This window comes from Myotis nattereri (assembly GCF_964212035.1).
Source record: "Myotis nattereri genome assembly, chromosome: 1".
In the NCBI taxonomy this organism is placed as follows: Eukaryota; Metazoa; Chordata; class Mammalia; order Chiroptera; family Vespertilionidae; genus Myotis; species Myotis nattereri.
Genome location: NC_138075.1, coordinates 196,636,316 through 196,661,378, shown reverse-complemented (window position 1 = coordinate 196,661,378; position 25,063 = coordinate 196,636,316). Strand labels below are relative to the sequence as shown.

The 25,063-nt window shown below is 42.0% G+C and overlaps 2 protein-coding genes across 2 annotated transcripts; one reads left to right on the top strand and one right to left on the bottom strand.

The window, feature by feature from the left end:
- Window positions 1–993: 993 nt before the first annotated feature.
- SPINK2 (serine peptidase inhibitor Kazal type 2) lies at window positions 994–13,705 on the bottom strand. Its single transcript, XM_081097186.1, has 4 exons — window positions 13,408–13,705; window positions 12,399–12,442; window positions 3,008–3,117; window positions 994–1,210 (listed from the first exon to the last, which is right to left on the bottom strand). Exons 1-4 carry the CDS (start codon window positions 13,460–13,462, stop codon window positions 1,165–1,167), a joined length of 255 nt encoding a protein of 84 aa, XP_080953312.1. The 5' UTR covers window positions 13,463–13,705; the 3' UTR covers window positions 994–1,164.
- Window positions 13,706–15,847: 2,142 nt separating this feature from the next.
- LOC308523341 (heat shock factor-binding protein 1-like) lies at window positions 15,848–16,252 on the top strand. The gene is given in 3 exon segments (XM_081097187.1): window positions 15,848–16,034; window positions 16,037–16,061; window positions 16,064–16,252. Coding segments are annotated over 3 exon segments (228 nt in total). The 5' UTR covers window positions 15,848–15,884; the 3' UTR covers window positions 16,117–16,252.
- The last annotated feature ends 8,811 nt before the right edge of the window (window positions 16,253–25,063 follow it).

Below are 25,063 nucleotides of genomic sequence, written 5' to 3'. Positions count from 1 at the left end.
ACTGCCAAATGTCCGCTGGGGGCAAGTCACCCTGGGGTCAAGTGCTGCTCTAAAAGGAAGACAAGCCAAACACCTGCATTAACAAGGAAGGAAAACTGTTTTTGAAAGGAGTTATTGAGCCTGGCTGGCATGGCTCAGTGGTTGAGCATTGATCTATGAACCAGGAGGTCATGGTTCAATTCCCCATCAGGGCACATGCTGGGGTTATAGGCTTGAGCCCCAGTAGGGGGCCTGCAGAAGGCAGCCAATCAATGATTCGCCCATCATTGATGTCCCTCTCTCTCCCTCTCCTTTCCTCTCTAAGATTAATATATATTTTTAAAGGAGTTATTGAATCTAGTAAATATTTTTAAATTTTATTTTTTATCCTCACCTAAGGATATTTTCCCATTGATTTTTTAGAGAGAGTGGGAGGGAGGGAGAGAGACAGAGAGAGAAACATCGATGTGAGAGAGACACATCAATTGGTTGTCTCCTGCAAGCACCCCAACTGGGACCAGGGATTGAGCCTGCAACCCAGGGACATGCCCTTGACTGGATTTCAACCCAGGACCCTTCAGTCCTTGGGTCAATGCTCTATCCACTGAGCCAAACCCACCAGGGCATACATATTTTTACTTGCATAATTCTTTGACTTTACCAGCTCAGGTTACAGTCAGCTCCATGTATTTCAGTTATTTGCCATGTGCAGAACACGGTGCTAGTTACATATCCCTCCTACCCAACATGCAGGGAGATGGTGAACTAAAATTAATCTTGCCTCTCAACAATGACTCCACTTCTCCCATCGTGAAATTCACCTTTTCTTGAGAGGAAATGAGCCACCCAGAGGCTGCTGCTGAGTGAGAATGGATAGTCAACAGAGAATAGCAATAATTGAACAATGCTGACTTTACTCCAACTAAATAAAGCAATGCACAAGCCACCTGAGCAATAAGCTTGACTCAAGGGGCAAAAGCCAAGAAACAACGATTTTGTTTTGTTTTGTTTTTTGCTTTAATCATCAGTTACTGCACATGGTTGTCTTCCACATCTCCTCTCGGAAAATGTGAGTTAACAAATCTCATGCAAAGAAACATAGGAAAAGAGAAAAAGAGAAAATGCAGTTCATCTAGTGTGTAGTTGAAGGTGGTTTCTCCAATTTCTCTTCTGTAAAATGCTTCATCAGCACGGTCCACTTCGGATTATTTTTATATCATGACCATCTTCCCTGCAAATTGAACAACCATAAAAACACATTTATTACCTAGCATACTGACACTGTCCTAGTCCTTATATTAAAAAGACCCATGTCAGCCTGTTCAGTATGGCTCAGCAGTTGGACATCGACTCAGGAACCAAGAGGTCACTGGTTCGATTCCCGGTCAGGATACTGGGTTGTGGGCTCGATTCTTTTTTTTTTTTTTAAATATATTTTATTGATTTTTTACAGAGAGGAAGGGAGAGAGATAGAGAGTTAGAAACATCGATGAGAGAGAAACATTGATCAGCTGCCTCCTGCACATCTCCTACTGGGGATGTGCCCGCAACCCAGGTACATGCCCTTGACCGGAATCGAACCTGGGACCTTTCAGTCCGCAGGCTGACGCTCTATCCACTGAGCCAAAACTGGTTCTGGCAAGCTCGATTCTTAATAGGGGTGTGCAGGAGGCAGCTGATCAATGATGTTTCTCTCTCATCAATGTTTCTATCTCTCTATCCCTCTCCCTTACTCTCTCTCTAAAAATCAATCCTATATAATAAAAGGCTAATATGCAAATTGACCAAACAGCAGAATGACCAGTCGCTATGATGTGCACTGACCACCGGGGGCAGATGCTCAACACAGGAGCTGCCCCCTGGTGGTCAGTGTGCTCCCACGGGGGAACCCTGCTCACCCAGAAGCCCTGAGCCAGGCTCATGGCTGGCGAGCGCAGCATGGTGGCAGAGCCTCTTCCACCTCTGCGGCAGCACTAAGGATGTCTGAATGATGGCTTAAGTGGGGAGTGGGCCTAAGCCATCAGTCGGACATCCCCTGAGGTCTGCAGGACTGTGAGAGGGCGCAGGCCGGGCTAAGACCTCCCCCCTCCAGTGCACGATTTTCATGCACCTGGCCTCCAGTAAAAACATATCTTAAAAAAAGTCCTATGACTTTGTATATTACAGTCCTTCCTGGGCAATATTTATGTAATCATTTTTAAAGCTAAATGAAAAAAAAATGAGGGTGAAAGCCCCAACTCTGTCATTTTCTTCTCTACCTGTAGGGTACAAGGCACTGACCCCAAAGAATCACACTGAGAAGACCTGGGAACAGTGATGGCGAACCTTTAGAGCTTGGCATGTCAGCATTTTGAAAAATCCTAACTTAACTCTGGTGCCATGCCACATATAGAAATTATTTGATATTTGCAACCATAGTAAAACAAAGACTTATATTTTTGATATTTATTTTATATATTTAAATGCCATTTAACAAAAAAAAATCAACCAAAAAAATGAGTTTGCGTGTCAGAGGTTCGCCATCACTGCCTAGGAAGCTCACTGAAGACTGAGCTCAGAGAATGGACCCCTGAAATGCAGAGCAGCATACCTGAGAAGAGTCACAGCCCCTCAGCCAGGCGTAATACGTTTATGATTTAGCATCCTCTAGGTAAAGTTATTAACATCTATTGCCCAACTAATGCTGCAGGTTACACAGGTCACCAGCACATGCCCTCTGAATTCAAAAGAACATTTACTATTCCACAGAGTTTAACTATTAAATATACTCTTAATTTTGGAAAATCCCCCATCCATGGATAGTAACATAACTCGATTATCCGGTCTACAGTTGCACGTGTCATTCTCCAACTTCAATCTAAACAATGCACTGAAGGATTCTGGTATATTTTTAAATGTCAGTGTGAAAATAGAACTACTTATGTTGCAGGCGATTCTTATATCCAAGAAAGGAGCCACTACTTCGTAAGTAATCAAAATTCAAGGACAAAAGAAACTGTGGTCATTCTACACTGTAAAAATATGTTACCTGATTTTCATGCACAGAGTACACTCGTTGGCATAAGTGGACATGTCGCTTCCACATACAGGGTTAAAGTCTCTGGGACATCCTGGTAATCTATATTGATTACAGTTTGGCTAGAAAAGAGAAAGGAGAACAGAAATTAGAGAGCCACTTGAAACACCTTGATTTCCTAGAAACACCCTAGAAAAATCTATTTTACACACACACACACACACACACACACACACACACACACCAAAAAAAAGGATTTTTCTAATGCAAAAATCAGATGCAATGTTAAAACATTGGTTCAATACCAATGTAAATAAGAAAAGGTTAGGTTGGCTGATTTTTAAATGGAAGTCCAAGGCATGCCACCATGCCTACTTTATTATCCTCTAGCCTCATAATTAGTACTTCACTACTATTTCCGTGTGAATATTTTATTACAGGCACCTTAATCCCTTGGCATAATGCTGAGACACACTCAGGAATCTAATCTTTTAGTCTGGACTTTTTAAGATACTGGCATTTAACAACCAGCACTGAAGAAAGCAGCATGCCCTGGCCGGTGTGGCTCAGTTAGTTGAGCATCATCCCCTGAGAGGTGGCTGATTTGATTCCTGATTATAGCGCATGCCCGGGTTGAGGTCTCAATCCCCATTGGGGGGCGTACAGGAGGCAGCCTGATATTGATGTTATGCTCTTACATCAATGCTTCTCTCTTCTCTCTTCCTCTCTCTCTAAAAAATCAATAAACTATTCAAAAAGAAAGAAAGAAAGAAAGAAAGAAAGAAAGAAAGAAAGAAAGAAAGAAAGAAAGAAAGAAAGAAAGAAAGAAAGAAAGAAAAGAAAGAAAGGAAGGAAGGAAGAAAGAAAGCAACAGGTTCAGAATGAAACCTTAAGGATTGTTATGGATAGAATTGTGGCCTCCCCAACAAGATATGCTAAAATCCTAACCTCCAGGAGCTCAGAATGTGATCTTTTTTGGAAATAGGGCCTTTATACAATAATCATTTTAAAACAAGGCTATTACAGTGTGTCCCAATTCAATATGACCGATGCCCTTATAAAAAGGGAAAATTTGGACAGTCACACACTAAGGCAGTGGTTCTCAACCTTCTGGCCCTTTAAATACAGTTCCTCATGTTGTGACCCAACCATAAAATTATTTTTGTTGCTACTTCATAACTGTAATGTTGTTATTGTTATGAATCGTAGTGTAAATATCTGATATGCAGGATGGTCTTAGGTGACCCCTGTGAAAGGGTCATTCGACCGCCAAGGGGTCGCGACCCACAGGTTGAGAACCGCTGCTAAGGGAAAATCACATGAAGACTGAGAGAATACCATTTACAAGCAAAGAAATGGCTAAGGCTACCAGGTACTAGGAGAGAGGCATGGAACGGATTCCCACTCCAACCAACCCTGCCAACACCTTGATTATGGACATCTAGCCTCCAGAACTATGAGACAATCAATTTCTGTTGTTTAAACCACCCCAGTTCATAGTGCGTTATCACAGCAGCCTGAAGAAACTGATATGGGGTCATGGAACTCATACCTCTGATTTGATGGAACTGAGGCCAGAAAGGTACTATGTCTTGCTCTTAGCCACTAGTGTCCAGCAAGGCCAGGACTGGAACTAGTCACCGTGATAAGACTATGGTGCGCAGAGTCCCACTTTAACAAAAGGTTAAATATATGGCCTGCTGTGTTTCTGTATATATATATATATATATGAGAGAGAGAGAGAGAGAGAGAGAACCCTTGAACAATACAAGGGGGTTAAGGGCACAAACCTCACGTGCAGAATAAAAGAAGCCACCAGTTTTAACATTCTGAATAAATGAAATGCGTCTTTCTATTGATATTATCTGGATTTATAAAGACCTAAGAGGGCTGGCCATGGGCCAAACTCTGAAGGAAAAGAGGTCTTGTTGGCCCTTGCCATCCTCTGCTCAGCACGCCACGCTTCACCTAGGAGCACGATGTGTTCTTGCCTCACTAGGCTCACTAAGATTATGCCATCTAGGGCTGCTCTCACAGGCACAGGAGATGCCCTCTTATCCAATGAGATGGAGAAAAGTGGTAGTTGATCATTTAATTGAAAAAGTAAATCAAAACAAGGAAACGATGATTAAAAAAATAATACATACTCTAAACATTTTATCCTAAAACATAAGTGGAAATAAAACTGCCCACCTTTTTTTTTAATGTTTAAAGTATTAGAAATGTCTCCTTTTCCCCTGATTCACCTCTCCCCGGCCACTCCCAACCCCAAGCACATGCCCTCACCCCCCTACTGTCTGTGTCCATTGGTTATGCTTATATGCATGCATATATGATCTCTTACCCCCACTTCCAACCTCCCCTGCCTTCCTTCTGAGGTTTCACAGTCTTTTCGATGCTTCTGTGTCTCTGGATCTATTTTTGTTCAACAGTTTATGTTGTTCATTATATTCCACAAATGAAATCATGTGATATTTATCTTTCTCCAGCTGGCTTATTTCACTTAGCATAATGCTCTCCAGGTCCATCCATGCTGTTGCAAATGGTAAGTGTTATTTCTTTTTTACAGCAGCATAGTATTCTATTGTGTAGATCTATCATAATTTTTAATCCACTCATCTGTTGATGGGCACTTAGGCTGTTTCAAAATCTTAACTATTGTAAATTGTGCTGTTATGAAATAAGGGTGCATATATCCTTTCTGATTGGTGTTTCTGGTTTCTTGAGATATATTCCTAGAAGTGGGATTACTGGGTCAAATGGGAGTTCCATGTTTAACTTTTTGAGGAAACACCATACTATTTTCCACAGTGGCTGCACCAGTCTGCATTCCCACTAGCAGTGCAATAGGGTTCCTTTTTGTATACATCCTTGCCAGCACTTGTCGTTTGTTGATTTGTTGATGATAGCCATTCTGACAGGTTGTTTTGATTTGCATCTCTCGGCTGATTAGTGACTTTGAGCATTTTTTCATATGTCTCTTGGCTTTCTGTATGTCCACTTTCGAAAAGTGTCTATTTAGGTCCTTTGCCCATTTTTTGATTGGGTTATTTATCTTCCTTCTGTTAAGTTGTATGAGTTCCCTGTAAATGTTGGAGTTTAAACCCTTATCGGATATAACATTGGCAAATATGTTCTCCCATGCAGTGGGCTCTCTTGTTGTTTTGTTGATGGTTTCTTTTGCTGTGCAGAAGCTTTTTATTTTGATGTAGTCCCATTTGTTTATTTTCTCCTTAATTTCCATAAAACTGCCCATCTTTTCATGTAAGACAATGAATAAGAAATGTATATGATCATCTATAATGCTAGGTATGAGCATATGATTAAGGTCAGGCCAATAATTTGTGGAATTATTGTGCAGTAGCTTCTGGGAGCCTTAGTATTTTTAAAAAGCTGTCACCTATCTTCTGCTTCCCCCCACAATTTGGATTCTTCTTTGTCTGTTCCTCCATCCTGCTGCTGGGCACACGGAGCACTCACTTTGGGCCAGGAGGACAAAGGCCACATTTCAGGAGGGCAGCACTGGGCACTGTTATTTTGAGTCCTTGTTAGGTATAGTTGGATCTAATCTTAATACAAGAGATAAGACCTTTCCTTCCAATGTTTCAACTAAGTAGAATTCTGTGGATTATCACTGTAAAACTCATAAATAAATCACCTAGAATTTCCTGCTTTGGTTTCTTAAAAACAGGACTTCTCAGCCCCTATTCACATTTAAGACCAGATAATTCTTTCCTGTGGGAGGCTGTCTTTGGTCTTGTAGGTTGTTTAGTAGCATCCCTGTTCTCTCTCCACCAGTCAATAAGTGTCTTCTGGAGGCAAAACTACTCCCAGTTGAGAACTACTGTTTTAAAATATAGTGAGAATTTAAAGACACTCGTAAAAACAACAAACTATACAATTTTTTTAAAAAAATTTTACTGTTGTTTTATCTACACCTAATTCAACAACAATTTTTTTTAACAATCTGTCTTTTAGCAAGTCTTTCAAAAGCATTCAACACAGTTCTAATATGGACGACGACTTTGTTTCTTTACATTCATGTTAGTATTTTCTACACATTTTTAAGTAAAATAAAATTGGCGACTGGCCTAACAGGCTCGTGAATACACACATTTGAGTCTTGGTACTACAATTCCACTGTGGGAAATAAAGTCTACTTTATTACTAGAGTAGTCTACTGGCAACCAGAGTGGTCGATATGCTGTGGGAATTGTTCGGAGAGAAAGGAGAGGGGCATTTGTTTGGGAGATAATTAGGAGGAGGGTATTTGAATGAGTTTTTAACTGTTGACAAGTAGCCTGAGGTGGATCCACAGAGGGCTGTATGTACATGTCACCTTGGAAGCTTGTTAAAAATACAGATTTGGGGCCTCACCCCAGACCTACTCAATCTGAATCTCCAGGGGTAGAATCTGTGTGTCTAGAGGTCCCTGAATTCTGATTCAGCTAGCACTGGGTTTAGGAACCGCTGCTCCCAGTCATCTTGACATTCAGTCCGCTCTACTTGATGAAAGCTAAGGAAAATGCACAAAGACACACAATTCCACTCACAGTTTCAGGGAACTCCTTGCACTAACCTTTCCTGCCTCCCCTTTATAATTAAGACATATCTTGCTATGTCCCACTCTCTCAGAGATGACCAGGTAAACAGCTAGCTAATTGAAATTAATCTATGCCTAAAACTCTTAGGTTTTTGTCATATTTGAGAAGAGTTTTCAAATTCTTTCATCTCAAAGAATGACTAATATATGACTTTTGATGTCCTTCAGATCTTTGAGGAACCTGTCCAGCTGGCAGACAATGTTGGGTTCCAGTCTGTTTCAGGTCTGTCTGAGTCTCCTGACTTCAAAGCTATGTTTGGATACCTACCATGTAACTTTATGACATTTGGGTTACTCACTTCCTGGATTTTCTCTGATCTGAGGTCTAAGGATGTATGAGCAATCACTTTTCACCCTTATCAATGAGGTCAAATAATTTCATTAATAAAGTATTCCCAATAAACCCTTACTTTTATTCATTTACCCAAATTTGTGCCAAATGGGGGAGGGGGGCGCGACTCAGACTAGGTTTATCATCTAGGGAGGCTCTAAATTATACCCCACAAGAAGCCAACTGTAGGAAGTCGCCCTGGCAGACAGTTCCTCAGAGCTTCAGAAGTCTCTCTGTCTGGAGGAAGGCCACCTGGCAAACTTACTTATTCCTCCGAATCCTTTTCATTTTTATAAAAGGATGTGATATGCTTTTAAGTAATTCTCTGAGCTTTACACTCTGAAGTTTTCCTCAGAAAGGTCCTTATAATACTTTAACAAATATATTCCCGTATTTACTCATTCAATAAATGAATACTCTAAGATTTTAAGATAGGTGTTATAAGAAATACAAAGACAAACTGAGTCTTGCCTGTAAGAGGTTTAGCATCCAGTAAAGGAATCAAGACATACACATGATGGTCTTACAGGATGGGTAGAATTTAGAGAGGTTTGAGAGACTGTCTACCTCAAGGAAATAGTACAGATTGAGCAAAGGCACAATGGTGAAGGAAATGTCTGACCTGAGAGCAAAGCATTTTCATTTAAAGGAGCATTCAACACCCATTCACAACAAAAACATCCAACAAACTAGAAACAGAAGAGAATTTCTTCAACCTGATAAAGGACCCCTAAAAACCCCCACAGCTGACATGGTGAAAGACTGAATGCTTTTGCCCTAAAGTCAGGGACAAGCAAGAATTTCCACTTTCATCTGTTCTGTTCAACATTGTATGGAAGGTTCTAGCCAAGATAATTAGGCAAGCAAAATAAATAAAAGCTACCAGATTGGAAAGGAAGAAATAAAGTTTTCTCTAATCAAAGATGGCAAAATCTTTTTCTGTAGGAAGTTCTAAGGAATCCACACATTTTTAAAAAAACCTATTAGAACTGAAAAACAAATTCAACAAGATTAGAGAATACAAGATCAATATATAAAAATCAATTGTATTTCTATACACTTGCAATGAACAATCTGCAAATGAAATTAAGAAAATAATTCCATTTATAATACTATCAAATATAATAAAATATTTAGGAATAAATTTTAACAAGAGAAGTTAAGAATTGCCCTAGCTGGTTTGGCTCACTGGATAGAATGTCGGCCCGTGGACCAAAGGGTCCAAGGTTCAATTCCAGTCAAGGGCACATACCTCAGTTGCATGCTTGATCCCTGGCCCTGGTTGGGGCACATAGGGGAGACAACCAATCGATGTGTCTCTCTCATATTGACATTTCCCCCTCTCTGTCTCTCCTCCTTCCCTCCACTCTCTCTAAACATCAATGGAAGAATATCTTCAGGTGAGAATTAACCAAAAAAGAATAATAATAAAAGTTAAGAATTATACACTGAAAACTACAAAATGTTATTGAAAGAAATTAAAGACCTAAGTATATGAAAAGACATCCCATATTCATGATATTTGTGGATCAAAAGACTTAACTGTCTTAAGACAGCAATAATCCCCAAATTGATCTCCAGGTTCAATACAATCCCTAAGATCTCAAATGCCTTTTTTTTTTTTTCCAGGAGAAATTGGCAAACTGATCTTAAAATTTATATAGAAATGCAACAGGCCCAGAAGAGCTGAAACAAGTGTGAAGAAAAAGTTGGAGGATTCACACTTCACCATTTCAAAACTTACTATGAAGCTACCGTTATTAAAACAGTGTGGCACTAGCATAAGAATAGAAGGGCATAAGCTATGGGAAAGAGTAGAAAGGTACAGGTAGAAAGGGAGGCTGCAGTAAGGAAATAAAACATTCTCTATGGGAACTGGGAAGTCACTGGATTTTGCAGAGACATGCTGTACTCAGAGGAAGGATTCTGAAGAGTCATTGCAGCAGCAGTGTGCAGCAGGAGCAGGAAAGTAGAGATACTCAAGATTGAAGAAAATCGCCTGGAGGGCTATTATGCTAGCCTGGGTAAGAGATAATAAGGGCCATAAACTGGAGCAGTGGCAATGCAAACAGGGAAGAAAAAACAAAGGTCTCTTGCATGGCTCATCCTCTTAATAATCCTGTACAAAGAGAGCAGGGTCCTGTGGTATTTGCCTCCTGAGAGTGAGTGCCTCCTTAATTTTGCACTCCAGCCACCTGACCTACCTTACCCTAATCCCAGCCCTGAGATAGAGGTGGGATTGTCCTCATTTTTCTGAAAGGAAATCAAACCCAAGAAAATTGAGTCATCTCATCAAGAAGTATTAATGGGCACCCACCAAGTCCTGACAATTGGGCACTAAATAACAAATAAGACATTACCTTTGACCACAGGAGTAGAGAGTACAGTTTACCGGAGGGAAGCCGGGCAATTACAATTCAAAGCTGTGATGGGGCAATGAAGAGCACTGGATCTGCAGTCCAACTGCTTGGGTTGCAACCATAGTTCCACCATTTCCGTGTGACCGTGGCCAAGGGGATAACAATGATACCTACTTACTTCATAGCGTTTTAAAAGATTGAGTTACTACATATAAAACACTTAGAACAGCCAAGACCAGTTTGGCTCAGTGGATAGAGCCTCGGCCTGAGGACTGAAGGGTCCCAGGTTCGATTCCGGTCAGGGGCATGTACCTGGGTTGCGGGCACATCCCCAGTGGGAGATGTGCAGGAGGCAGCTGATCGGTGTTCCTCTCTCATCGATGTTTCTAACTCTCTGTCTCTCTCCCTTCCTCTCTGTAAGAAATCAATAAAATATATTTTTTAAAAAACAAAAACGCTTAGAACAGTGCTTGACACATGGTAAGTGGTATTTTAGCATTTCCTGTTGAAGGAAACCAGAATATGTTCCCTCCAAAATATGGCTCTTTGACATAAAAATTATTTTGACCAAAAGGCAGTTTTAAAAGCAGCAATCCAGAAGAAGCTCCCTCTACCCTCCCCCGCCCCTTTCTGCCTAAAGGCAGGATATAAATTCTTCTTAACTGGATAGACTCTACTCTTATCAGCCCAGACATGTCATCAGAGGGATCTGCAAAAAAAAAAAAAGCTCACACCTTTAGTTTCCTCCCATACATTTACTACCCCATTGTTTGCACCCTTGGAAGCTTAAGCCATTTGCACTACAAATTTACTGCTCTTTGCTAAAGATAGAGTTCTAAGCCATCTCTTTGAGTAACTCTCTCTACATGCTCCTATGTATATGTGCAATGTACATGTTAATAAACGTGTTTGTTTTTCTCTTGTTAATTTGTCTTTTGTCATAGGGACCCCAGCTGAGAACTTAGAAGGGTAGAGGAGATATTTATTTTTCCTGCCCTACACTATCATAATGATGACATTGCAGTCTAGGTTGAATGGAAACACGAAGAAAGTGCATTTATATACACTTTGGAGAAAGAAAATAGGGTGGGAAGGCTTCCTAGAAGAGGTCTAATCTGAATTGAATACTCAAAGCTGCCTAGCCCAGGTCAATATCCCATATGCAAAACAATAATATCTATCTATCTTACAAGGTCATTGTGAGAATTGACTGAATATACAAATGGACAATGCCAAACCAGATATTAAAATAGAAATATGACCCACAACCTGCAGCAACCTGCCCAGGAAACCAACTCATTATGTAGAATAACCAGACCAGGAAACCAGCCTGCTCTAAGTCAGACTTGGAAGAAGTCAGATGGCTGCCTATAGTGACCGTCCAAGAAGCTAAAGAATAACCTCTGTAACTTTTGGCCCCAAATGGACAGGACTTGATTAATAACTGACAACCTCCCTAATTTTTGTCCCCACTTCCAACTTAGGACCAATCAGAGAAAATCAAATATGCACTCCTAACCAACCACATGTCCCATCCATGCACTATTTGCTTTTAGAACCAATCAGAGAAAGCCAAATATGCACTCCTAACCAATTACATGTCCAACCCATATACTCCAACTTCCCCATGCCAACAGCCTCGAATCAGAGCACACCTGAGGCCTTCCTTTCTCCCACTAGAAAGCTTTCCCACGCTTCCACCTTAGTTGAGTCTCTGCCAAATACAAGTGGCATGGCTGACTCCCCTGTTACAGCAAGTTCTGAATAAATAGTTTTTCTTTATTCTCATTCGGTTGATCTTTGTTTGCTTCCGCTGAATTTAATTTGATAATGTACTGTACAAAAAGTCGACTGCAAGGCATAACTATTAAGTCAAGGACTTTCTGAATCATTAGAGGAAGTAGTGAAGGGAACAAAAGCCTGAGGCCTTCAAGACCTGAGCTATTTTCAACAAAAAAATTTACATTTTTTATCTGTATTACAAAGCCTCTGATTTCTAAAGCAGTCAATAGTTTCAAAAATATTAGGTCAGAACTGAAAGCTAGCCCCCAACCCAAACTGTTGTGGGCTTCACTGTATTAGAAACAGTATAAGTGGTTTCCTACTTACTGTTCTATATCCTGAAGGATGACCAAATTGATTGTTCAGAGAGGCTGAAAGAAAACAGACATTTAAAAGTATGTGATTAAGGTCAATTCTTGCAATTCCGGAAGGGAGAGGGATAGAGAGTTAAAACATCAATCAGCTGCCTCCTACACACCCCCTACTGGGGATGTGCCCGCAAACAAGGAATCGAACCTGGGGCCCTTCAGTCCGCAGGCCCACGCTCTATCCACTGAGCCAAACCAGTTAGGGATGTAAGGGGCTTTTAAAATCCAGCTTGTGATTTATCCAGGGCACACCTTCCTTTCCCTCCAGTACTTAACTTCCTTGAGCCACCCCCTCTGACCCCACACCCACCTCCAAAGGATATTCCGTTGTTTTCTAGCACCTCTCTTAGCAGGCACACAAAGAACTTTTGGTGCGGCGGGTTCCATAACTGACCGCCCTAATAGGTTTGCTTGAGAAAGGCCTACGGAGCTACGGAATAAAAGTCAGAGAAGTGGCTCCTAGTAATTCACAATATTCTTTCCCTCTGCCGCTCAGGGTAATGAGCGCAAAACTTAGCATTAGGTGGACCATTTTAACTCCGTTGTAAAAAAGGCTTCAAGTCTGGCTGGACTGAAGCCCCTTTCTCATAAGCCACAGACACCCCGATGCACTTGGCGATCACCATCCCTAATTCCCATAATCTCCTGCTGGGGCTCAGCAGGGCCACTGTGTACGCCAAAACCCAGCTCCTTGTCTTGGGCTCCAGAAATCTGCTTTAAGGGAGAAAAGGCAGACAGCAGGGTGTCACCAGCAGGAGCTGGGAATGAAGCCCGAGCAAGGGGGTCCCTGGTCCTCAGCCACCCGCTCACCCCCACATTCCTCAAGGACCGCAGCGGGCCCAGGAACCGCCAGTAACGGGTGCTTGGAGGGACGCCAGGGACGCCGGGATCCAGGCAGTCGCCAGCGAGACTCCCTCTCATTACTCCTCCACGAGCCGGGTGCGACCACGCTGGCTGGCGAGCGTTACCTGCCAGGTGCGTGGCCAGCAGCACCAGCCCCAAGCTCATCGCCAGCAGCGCCATCCTTCCTCCTCCGCCTGCGGTCGGGTGCTGCGCGCGAGACACGTAGGAGGTGCACAGGACGGACCTGCGAGGGTGTGGGGTGAGGGAAGGGCGGGAGGGGAGGACAAGAAGAGGAGGAAGAAGGTGGAAGGGAGGAGGGGAGGGAGCGTCAGGAAAGGACGGGTAGCGGGGAGCCTGGGAAGAATGGGGGAGGGGAAGTAAAGGATGCTGCTAGGCTAGCCCCCTATCGCCCCCCTTTCCCTCCCCCTCCCCTCGGAGGGCGGGAGGAAATGATTAAGGGGAGGACTTCTCCCTGCAACAAACAAGACCCTTGTCAGAGCCCTGGGGCACAACCTTGAGGGGTGTCAGTCAACCTCTATTTCTTTGGCATCTCCTCTGTTCCGGGGTGTTTTGGAGGCTGAACTCAGCAAAAGAATACCTGCTCTCAAGTAGCTTTCTCCTGTAGGTGTTGGGGATGGGGTGACACAGGGAACTCCAAAACAACAGAATCAATACAGTAGTTTCTAAAGCGTTAGAAAATGGTGGAGAAAGGGGGAGACTTTCCATTGGGAAGTCAGGAAAGGCCTTTCAGAGGCGACATTTTTAAAAATCTTTATTGTTGAAAGTATTACATACTAGAGGCCCGGTGCACGAAATTCATGCATGGGTAGAGTCCCTAGGCCTGGCCGGTGATCAGGGCCAATTGGGGCCTTCCAGCTGCCAACCCGGGCCTTCCTTCATTCCGCACCGCCCCCTGGTAGTCAGCGCACATCATAGCGAGTGATGGAACTCCTGGCTTCCTGGTAGAACTCCCAAGGGGACACTTGCATATTAGCCTTTTATATATAGATATCTCCCCCCATGGCCCCCCCCCCCACAATTACCCCCTTCTAGACCTTCCCCAGCCTTCACCACATTGTTGTCTGGGTCCACGCATTATGCATATATGCATACAAGTTCTTTAGTTGATTTCTTCCCTCTCACCACCCCACCTTCTCACCCTTCTACCCCTCCCAACTCCCCAACCCCCCTCCCCAGCCCTTCCTGCTTTCCCTCTGAGATTCCATGGTCTGTTCCATGCTTCTATGTCTCTGGATTTATTTTGCTCAACAGTTTATTTTGTTCATTAGATTCCACATATAAGTGAGATCATGTGATGCTTATCTTGCTCTGGCTGGCTTATTTTGCTTAGCATAATACTCTCCAGGTCCCTCCATGCTGTCTCAGAGGGTAAGAGATCCTTCTTTTTCACAGCTGCACAGTATCAGAGGTGACATCTGAGCTGAAAGCTGATGCATGAGAAGAAGGAAGCTTGGTGAAGACCTTGGGACAAGAAGTGCAGGCCCAAAGAAAAGCAAGTGCAGAGAACCGGAGGCAGGAGCCAGCTCAGTGTTTCAACTGGAGCCCTGAATGGAGGGGGAGAGGGGGCAGGAGACCAGACTGCAAAGCCAAGGTCATGTGTGGCTGGGTAGGCCATGATAAGGGCTTTGGATTTTTTCTAGTTGAAGCGACAAATCAGTGGAGGACTTTAATTAAGGGGATGCCCTGATCTGACTTCTTTTTTAATAGATTGGATGAAGAATGGACAGGAGATAGGAGATGTGTTAGGGCAGCGGTTCTCAACCTGTGGATCGCTACCCCTTTGGGGGTCGAACGACCCTTTCACAGCTGTCGCCTAAGACCATCGGAAAACACATATATAATTACATATTGTTTTTGTGATTAATCACTATGCTTTAATTATGTTCAATTTGTAACAATGAAATTGGGGGTCACCACAACATGAGAAACTGTATTAAAAGGTCGCGGCATTGGGAAGGTTGAGAACCACTGTGTTAGGGAGATAAATTAGGTGGCTTTTGCAGTGATCCAGGCAAGAGATGAGGGCATATGTAAAGAAGGCACTTATTCTGTTCCTAAGCAACTAGGCACTTGCTCCTAACTCAGGTCACATTAGCTATTGTGTTGTCACAGAGCCGAACATCTCCAGCCTGTTCTAGCAAGTGACATGGTCTATTTCTCTGACTTTTGTGTCCCTAGTGCCTAGCACTGTGCCTGACACAAGCTCAGAAAATGCTGGCTGAATAAGTGAATCCTTAAAATGTTAAACTGGCATCACACTAAGAAAATAGACCAAAAAGAGGAAGACATTAGATCCAGAGAGTAGGAATTCCAACTCAAGGGAGAAGCAAAGGGAATTAGTAGGCAGCAGTACAACAGCCCTAGAGTTCAGCTGGTCCATAGTGGAACAAGCAAGAGGCTCCGAGAGATAGTTTCTAGAGGATGACATAGCTGGACTATGAAATGTGTCTTACAGTAACTGAGATGAGAAATTGATTAGTAACAAATCCAAAGAAAACCAAGTAGGCTAGGGTGTCTGCACTGACAAATGGGAGTGCAGGTGATGGTCTGAGGCTTCCCTGCCAAGCTGGAAACAAGGGAAATGGCAGAGACTGACCAAAAGACCAGGCAGGGTCTCACCTCAGTGATGCAGACACACCTGCAACGGATGCAAGATAAATTTCAGACCATGTCTAACCAGGTCATTGGAAAAACTGATGATGTGAGTACTCACATTGATGATGTAGAGAGGAAAACATTGCAGATCTCATGACCCAGGTTGCGTGGAACAACTGGAAAGTGAAACCAAGATACCTGCTACACAGAAGAGTTGAAGGTTGTTCATTTACACTGAAATCTGGAACATTGTTTTTACAAGCCAAAAGAAGATCAAATGGCTTTTGCAACTAACTACTATGTACAGACATATTTTATTTTATAAAGTGTGCATTCTTCTTATCACTTACTGTATAGTTCGTTTATAGAGTGATTTTTCCCCCCCAGTTTTCTGAGCATGGTAACGTCACATCCTGGATGTTGGGCAGTTGTGCTATTAAATATTAAACACTAAAACTTTGGTGGTGCCTCTGTGAAATTGTCAAATTTTTAAATGTTTTTTATGAAGTCATTTTTTAAACATTCCTTTTGCTTATTGATTTGAAAGAGAAACACGTCAATTTGTTGTTCCACTCATTTATGCATTTATCAGCTGGTTTTTGTATATGCCCAACTGAGATACGGAACACCCAACCTTGGCAAAATGGACGATACTCTAACCAATGAGCTACCTGGCCAAGGCTCTCTCATTCCTTTTGTATGTAGTAGTTACTGTTTGATAAAAGTTGCTGTGTGATTTTTTTCTATTCGACATATAGTAGATCCTTCCATTAAAATTAGACTGTACAGTAAGACATTTATAGAGGTTAGGGTCCTTTAATTCTCAACGCAGAGTGACTGTTGAGCTAACACCAAATAGTGTGTTGGTGATACATTTCAAATTGCTAAAAACATTTAAAAATTGCTTATTCAGAAATACCTGGCACTACTATGTTGCAAAAACTCAGACTTGAAGGGAGATTTTATGTCTAAGTCCCTGAGGTCAGATGCTAAAGTAATGAAGAGTAGCCACTGCCACTTTAATGTGAAAATCTTTAAGTACAGAAAATGACAGAATTGCCTAGCAGCAGTTCTCAACCTGTGGGTCGCGAACAATGAAAATACATCCTGCATATCAGATATTTACATTATGACTCATAACAGTAGCAAAATTACAGTTATGAAGTAGCAACGAAAATAATTTTATGGTTGGGGGTCACCACAACATGAGGAACTGTCTGAAAGGGTTGCGGCATTAGGAAGGCTGAGAACCACTGGGCCCTAATGTAATGAGGCATTCATTAGAGTTTTGCATGAGATTTGAATACTTCAGTAGGACCCTACGTTGTTCATCTAAAATAGTTACCATAGAAAACCTGGCAGCATTTCAAAACACAATTACTCCATCTTTTCTTTGAACTACTAATTGGGGGGCGGGGGACACAGAAAAGGAAAAGAGACCATATTAAGTTTGTGCCCGATGCTTCGCTCGAAAACAATAACTTGTAGTAGGTTCAAGTTTTTAAGAAATTCTTTTTCTTTAAACTAGTCTATTTTGTTAAACTAGTCTATTTCTTTAAACTATTTCTTAAACCTAAATTCTTACCAAGTAACTTTTTTAACTGATTATAAAAGGCAAGGATAATAACTCTTGCCACTCAACAATGTCGTGTCAGGGGTGCTAAGTATTGACGGTGAAGGAGATCCATGTAATTATCCCAGCAATTCTGTATGGGGGGGAGGGGGATGGAAAAGTTAAGGAATGGTACTGTGCTTCATAGAGGAAAACCCTTCACAAACACAGTATTTGTGTTGTTTTTTTAAAAAGTTTCCCATATCACCAGTCTTTAATGTATTGCAAACATTGAATGATATTAAGGGGAAAAAGGAAACTAAGAAAAATTGAAAGGATAGTTATTGGCTTCCGGAAAAACAAAGTTCAGTAATATAAATATCAATAACTGATTTAATCAAAATTATGATTAATTATTGAAGAAGAATGGGAGAGGAAATGTACATAAGGGTAGTGGGAGGGAAGGGAGGTGAGAACGAGTTGAATATTTCTTAGTGAAAACCAAGGGATGAAAATCTAACCTGAACAACCAAGAAGAGGCATTTATTCATATTAGAAATGTGAAGATAAATATCCAAGTAATCAAAACAGTGCAAATTGGTTTCTTCTGGAAGTTAGGGAATGAGGCAGGAGAGGGACAGTAGGAACAGCCCACTGCTTTTCTTCTTAAAAACTTTGCATGTGTTGGGGCTGAATTGTGTCTTAAGCCAAATTTATGTTGAAGTCCTAATCCCCAGTACCCCAGAATGTGTATTTTGAGATAGGGCCTTTAAAGAGGGAATTAAGTTAAAATGGAGTCAGAGAGAAAAATGGCCATCTGCAACCCAAGGAGAGCGGCCTCAGGAAAACAATGAGAAAAAAACAGCTGACACATCGATCTTGGACTTCTATCCTCCAGAACAGTGAGAAAATACATTTCTGTTGCTTAAGCCAGCTGGTCTGTGGTATTTTGCTACAGCAGTCTAAAAAACTAATACAGCACGTACAAGTGATTTTTAAAAATTAAAGTTATATGTATGTATTATTTTTATTACAAATTAAATTTTAAGAAATTTAACAAATGCCCTAGCCGGTGTTGCTCAGTGGATAGAGCATTGGCCTGCAGACTGAAGATTCAGGGGTTTGATTCCAGTCAAGGACACATGCCCAGGTTGTGGGTTTGATCCCCAGTAGGGGGCATGAAGGAGTCAGCCCATCCATGATTCTCCCTCATCACTGATGTTTCTATCTCTCTCTCCCTCTCCCTTCCTTTCTGAAATCAATAAGAATATATTTTTTAAAGAGAGAAATTTAACAAAAGTTATTCTGAGACACATAACATCAGTGCCCTCCAACACCTCATATAGTGTTTGAGAATATTTATTTACTGAGATATTTTTCCCCTTAAGAAGTTCCCTTTGACTTAGTTATTAACTTGGAATACAAGTTTTGGTAGTTATTCAGCAAACCTTAATGAGAGGTTTAGAGAAGAGAAACAATTGTGCCACAGAGGCACAGCAAGTTAGTGCATTGGCAGTTCCTCTTTCTCCCCGCCTCTTATGTGGACGTGTCAAACTTTGATTCTGTGACATACTCCCTGTATCAGTCAGGGTCTAGCCTGGGAAACACAAGACTCACCAGGCATTGCACCAAAGAAAATTTAATACAAGACCTTGACCAAACCAGTATTGGAGAACTGAAAACAAGCAGAAAGAGAGCAATGAGGTAACACACAGAGATGGCAACTTCAGGATGTAGGTATTACCCCCAGGTCAGAGGGAACAAAGGACCAGCATTGTCGGAACCTAGAAATTCCGAGGAGGCGCCCTGGAAAGCTGGGGCTCAAACCTCTGAGCGGGGATGCTGCCCGGCTGGTGCTCGTGGTTCTGAGGAGCACAATGAGGCAGTTCTGAGAATGTGAGACAGAGCGGAGACTGGCACTGCCAGGTGGAGAGATTGCTGGGGCACGGCTGAGAGGAACAGCAAGCGTCCAGGAGCAGGTCCCTCCTCCACGTTCCTGCCTTGCAGGGCCCTCTGAATACATCCTATTGGCAGAGCCTTCGGAAAGCCAGCTGGCAGAATAGAAATGAGTTCCAGGTCACCGAGTCTGGAAGGATGGCTTTAGAGCTGACATACAGTAACCTAATGACTGGCACAGCTGCACACCCCACCCCTTGACTTTAGCAACCTCAAAACTGGGGCAAGAAGACAGAATGCAGAATGCTGTTTTAAATTCCAGCTGGCACCACTCACAGCTGAGTTCTGGCTAGTGTCCTGTTTGAGGCCAAAGGGTAAATTTGGAATTAGTGTTAATACTTTTCTGAGTCACGTACTCTAGGTTCCTTGAACAAAGGTCATAAAGGAGACCTGGCTGCTTTTGCTGAAGACTTTCATCAAGGATGGATGGACATACATAATATTTGCTCAACTTTGTTGGATTTCTGTTACTGAATAACATACCGTACACAGTTGCTTGTAAACCTCTGATGCATCAGGACATAAACTGAAATCTGACAGACTCGGGGATAATGCTTAGAGTGGGCTTCATAGGAATTTCAGCTTCAAAAAGAAAGCCATTTCTGCCCTGGCCAGTGTGGCTTAGGTAGTTGAGCGTCGTCCTGTACATTGAAAGGTTGCCAGTTCAATTCCCGGATAGAGCATCGACCTGTGGACTAGAGAGTCCCAGGTTCGATTTCATGCCCAGGTTGTGGGTTTGAGGCAGTCAATTAATGTTTCACTATCACATTGATGTTTCTTTCTCCCTCTCCCTTTCTCTATCTATCTCTCTCAAAAAAAAAAAAAAAATCTTAAAAAAAGAAAGACATTCATTCCCCAAGATAGATTTGCTATATATGTATGGGGATGTATGTTGCTGCCCTTATATTACTTTGTTCCAAACAATTGTTACTACACCTTAGAAATACTTTGTACTATGGTGCTTTTCCCATAGCCATGTAGAACAAGGGTTAACAAATGTTTTCTGTAAAGAGCCAAAGAGTCAAACCTTTGGACCTTGCAAGTCATACAGTCTGTCACAACTTGTCAACTCTGTCACTGCTGTGCAAAAGCAGCATGGACCTCCAGTCTATGAACGGGCACGGCTGTGCTCCAGGACACCTCTACAAAACAGGCGGGGCCACATTTAGACTATGGGCCATGGTTGGCTGACCCCTGGCCAAACATGCCAAACACAATGTCCAGTGCTGATGATGGGCATGCTTGTGAAGGGGACACCGAGAGCGTGCTGGGAGATATGTTCTGCCGTTGGTCCTGTGCGTGGGTGTTCGGCCCTTTTTTAGGTGCACACTGCTGCCTTGGGTCTCCACAGCTCAAAACGAATGAAAATGTCATACGGCATCTAGGCAATATGAAGTTTTTTCAGCCCTGTTATCTGGTCACTTCATTCAAAATCATTGTACCAAAGAAAAAAATCATTGTTCTTTTCTGCTGAATTATCTTACTGATTGTGCCTATAGAGACCTTTTAATTTCAGTTTTCTGTCACTTGCTGCTGGTATGCCCTTGAATACAGGTGCCAGTGAGTCTTAAAATTACCAGAGATAGCTGTTATCTGTGTGACAGAGCAAACATCGAATTACCAAACATCTGTTTTTCCTGTTGTCCTATAAATTTCCCTCCTCCCCTTGGGAGCCCCATGCCCCTGTCCCATTTCGTACGATGGCATATAAGCCTAACCTGACCAACTTGCTCTTGGGTCTCATATTTTTTAAATGGGGCTCCTGTATGTATGTAATTTAATTTGCTTTTCACCCTAGCTGGTTTGGTTCAGTGGATAGAGTGTCGCCTGTGGACGGGAGAGTCCCAGGTTCAATTTCAGACAGGGGCACATGCTTAGGTTGTGAGCTCAGCCCCCAGTAGGGGGTGTGCAGGAGGCAGACAATCAATGATCCTCTCTGATCATGGATGTTTCTGTCTCTCCCTCTCCCTTCCTCTCTGAAAATAAAAAAACATATTTTTTTAAAAAAGAAAAAAAATTTGTTTTTCTCCTGTTAATCTGTCTTATGTCGATTTAATTACTAGATAAGCCAAAAGAACCTGAAATAGTAGAGGAAAATTTTTTCTTTCCCAACAGAGCCCTTTTTGAAATATTGGTAGGGGTCACATTTAGAAGTTTACAGAGCCCTGGCCAGTTTGGTTCAGTGGTTTTAGTGTCAGCCCGAGAACCAAAGGGTCTTAGGTTCAATTCCTAGTCAAGGGCACATACCTCTGTTGCAGGTTTGATCTCCGGCCCCTGTTGGGGCGTGAGTGGGAGGCAACCAATTAATGGGTCTCTCTCACGTTGTTTCTCGCTCTCACTCTCGCTCTCTCTTGCCCTCCTCCCTCCCTTCCACTCTGTCTAAAAATCAATGGAAAAAATATCCTCAGGTGAGAATTAAAAAATAATAATATGCCTGGGTGGGGTGGCTCAGAGGTTGAGCATCAACCCATGAACCAGGAGGTCACAGTTCAATTCCCAGTGGGGGAGTGCAGAAGGCAGCAATTGATGATTCTCTCTCATCATTGATGTTTCTGTCTCTCTCCCTCTCCCTCTCCCTTCCGCATTCTGAAATCAATAAAAACATTTAAAATAATAGTAATAATAATAATAATAGAAGTTAACAAAAAACTCACAGAAAAATGTCATTTCTTATAAATAACTAGGAATAGGTTTTTAGTGTTTTTTAAAAATATATATATATTTTTAAATATATTTTATTGATTTTTTACAGAGAGGAAGGGAGAGAGATAGTAAGAAACATCAATGAGAGAGAAACATTGATCAGCTGCCTCCTGCACACCTCCTACTGGGGATGTGCCCACAACCCAGGTACATGCCCTTGACCGGAATCGAACCTGGGACCTTTCAGTCCGCAGGCCGACGCTCTATCCACTGAGCCAAACCGGTTTCAGCTAAAAATATATTTTTATTGCTTTCAGAGAGGAAGAGAGAGGGAGAGATAAATAGAAGCATGGTTTATGCAGAGAGAATCATTGATTGGCTGCTTCCTGCATGCCCCCTATTGGGGATCGACCCCACACCCGGGCATATGCCCTGACCAGGAATTGGACCGGTGACCTCTTGGTTCACAGGTTGATGCTCAATCACTGAGCAATATGGCCAGGCGATGTCATTATTTTTTTTAATAAACCATCCCTACTATCCAGAAAAATATATGATCCTATAAATTGTATTCATTCATCCATTCCACAAATAATTATAAAATGCTATATATGCACTGTCCTAGGAACTAGGTTTAGCAGTGAACAAACATACTAAAACTCCCTGGCCTCAAGAAGTTTACATTCTAACTCTACCCGGTTGGGCTCAGTGTTGGCCTGTGAACTGAAGGTTCTTGGATTCAATTCTGTACCCCAGGTGCAGGCTCGATCCCCAGCCCCAGTCAGGGTGCACAGGGAGGCAACCAACTGATGTGTCTATCTCACATTGATGTTTGTCTCTCTGTCTCTCTGTCTCTCCCTCTCCCTTGCACTCTCTCTAAAAATCAATGGAAAAATATCCTCAGATGAAGATGAACAACAACTACAAGAAAATAATCCTAATCTTTCAGTGTTGTTTGAAAAATAACTGAAAAAAAACCCCTCATGTTTATTTCAAATAAAACCACAAGCAGATGGTTCACTCATTTGAAATAACATATGCACGTCCACTGCACTTGAGTATAGTTACAGAAGTGAGACCAGGCGCTAAACTACATTTGGTGGTGTCTACTCCCATCTAGTGGAAATGAGTTGACATTATAACAAGTGCTTCATTTATATGGTAGTTCTCAAAGTGCTCTAAATAGACATTGTTATTCCAGTTTGTTTTGATTTTTAAGAAAAACTTCGTATCAGTGAGCTTTCTATTATCCAGGCACTATACATGATTGTATTTATTCCCCATAACAATCTTATGTGATACATATGTATTGCCTGCGCGGTTATTACATTTACAGACGAGGGAGCGAAGGCTAAGAGAATTGAAGAAACATATTCAAACTCTTATAAACATGTTCAAACAGCTTATAAGCAGGAACATAAGGCTTCAAACCCAGGCACACATCACTAATATAAATCATCATCATCATCATTTTATCCATCTTCATTATCATCTTCACTATCGCCAAGCAGTGTGATTATATGCCAGGCATTTTCCTAAGCCCGTTACAGTATTATAAATAATTTAATCCTCATAAAAACTCTTATATTGGTAATTATAGTTGCCATGTTGTCCATTAGATCCGCAGAATTTGTCCATCTTATAACTGGAAGTTTGTACCCTTTGACCAACATCGCCCCATTTCCCCTACCCACACAAACCTCCACCCTTAGCCACTGGCAGACACCTTTCTATTCTCTGTTCCTATGAGTTTGATTTTATTCAGATTCCACATTTAAGTGAATTCATACAGTATTTGTCTTTACCTGTGTTGTTGAAGCCATGATGCAAACATGTCAAGGTGAAAAAATCAATAACAACCCATGCTAAGAGACTAAACAAGGCCCAGCTGGTTTCTCAATGAAGAAGCTACTGATGAATGTGATGAGTACAGTTTCTGTGAGTAATGGAAACTGAAAGCAGATTTCCGTATGTGGGGGAATAGAGTGGAACTAGCTATTCCTCTTTTTCTAGAAAGACAGAGAAAAAAACAGTAGCTAAGGCCGATGGCAGGGGGAAGTGAGAGAAAGTGAGGCAAGGAAGAGGACAGATTATGTGACACTTGTTTGGTTTGGTTTGGCATGGGAGGGACCCAAGTCTATGATTTATGCAGAAAGGGAAGGGTGTGAGGGGAAACTTCTCTTCTAAATATACAAACATGTGTACTGAACGTCAACTGTGTGGCCACTCCAGGGATAAATATGACACAGTCTCCAGCTTCAAGGATCTCACAGTCTTGAGTACTAAGGGACCTGTGTGGCTCTCCCCTGAAACCTTGAGAAGATAGTAAACTGAGCATGGATTAGTGATGAGTCATCTTTTTTCCAGGAGGCTCAATTCGGGAAAGACATGTATGTTGTCCCCAGTTTTCTTTGCAATTATGTTTAGGCATTCTTTTTCATTTTTAATTTATTTATTTATTTGAGAGAGAGAGAAAGGGGGGAAAGGAGAAAGGGAAGGAGAGAGAGAGAGAGAGAGAGAGAGAGAGAGAGAGAGAGAGAGAGAACGTCAACTTGTTGTTCCACCCACTCATGCACTCATTGATTGATTCTTGTATGTGCCCTTGCCAGGAATCAAATGCACAACCTTGGTGTGTAGGGACGACACTCTAACCATCTGAGTTACCCGGCCAGGGCTTGTTTAAGAATTCTTTCTCTCATAGAGCTGAAGCATCAGGTTTCAAACCCAGGCACACATCACTAATATAAATAATCACTAATACAAATCATTGGCCTGGGGACTGAAGGATCCCGCGTTCGATTCTGATCAAGGGCACATGCCCGCGTTACAGGTTTTATCCACAGTGTGGGGCGTGCAGGAGGCAGCCAATCAATGATTCTCTTTCATCATTGATGTTTCTATTTCTCTCTCCCTCTCGCTTCCTCTCTGAAATGAATAAAAAAAAAATTTTTTTTTAAAGAATTATTCTCTCTGTCACTGAAGGTTCCATTTTTAGGCTAAAATTCAGGGAAGAG

Bases quoted from the DNA above. Each gene is read 5' to 3' on its own strand.
- SPINK2 (XM_081097186.1), bottom strand. From the start codon at position 13,462: ATGGCGCTGCTGGCGATGAGCTTGGGGCTGGTGCTGCTGGCCACGCAC. The intron at 3,118-12,398 runs GTAAGTAGGAAA...TCTCTTTTCTAG, and splicing joins ATCCTTCAGGATATAGAACA to CCAAACTGTAATCAATATAG. The intron at 1,211-3,007 runs GTAACATATTTT...TTCAATTTGCAG, and splicing joins ACTCTGTGCATGAAAATCAG to GGAAGATGGTCATGATATAA.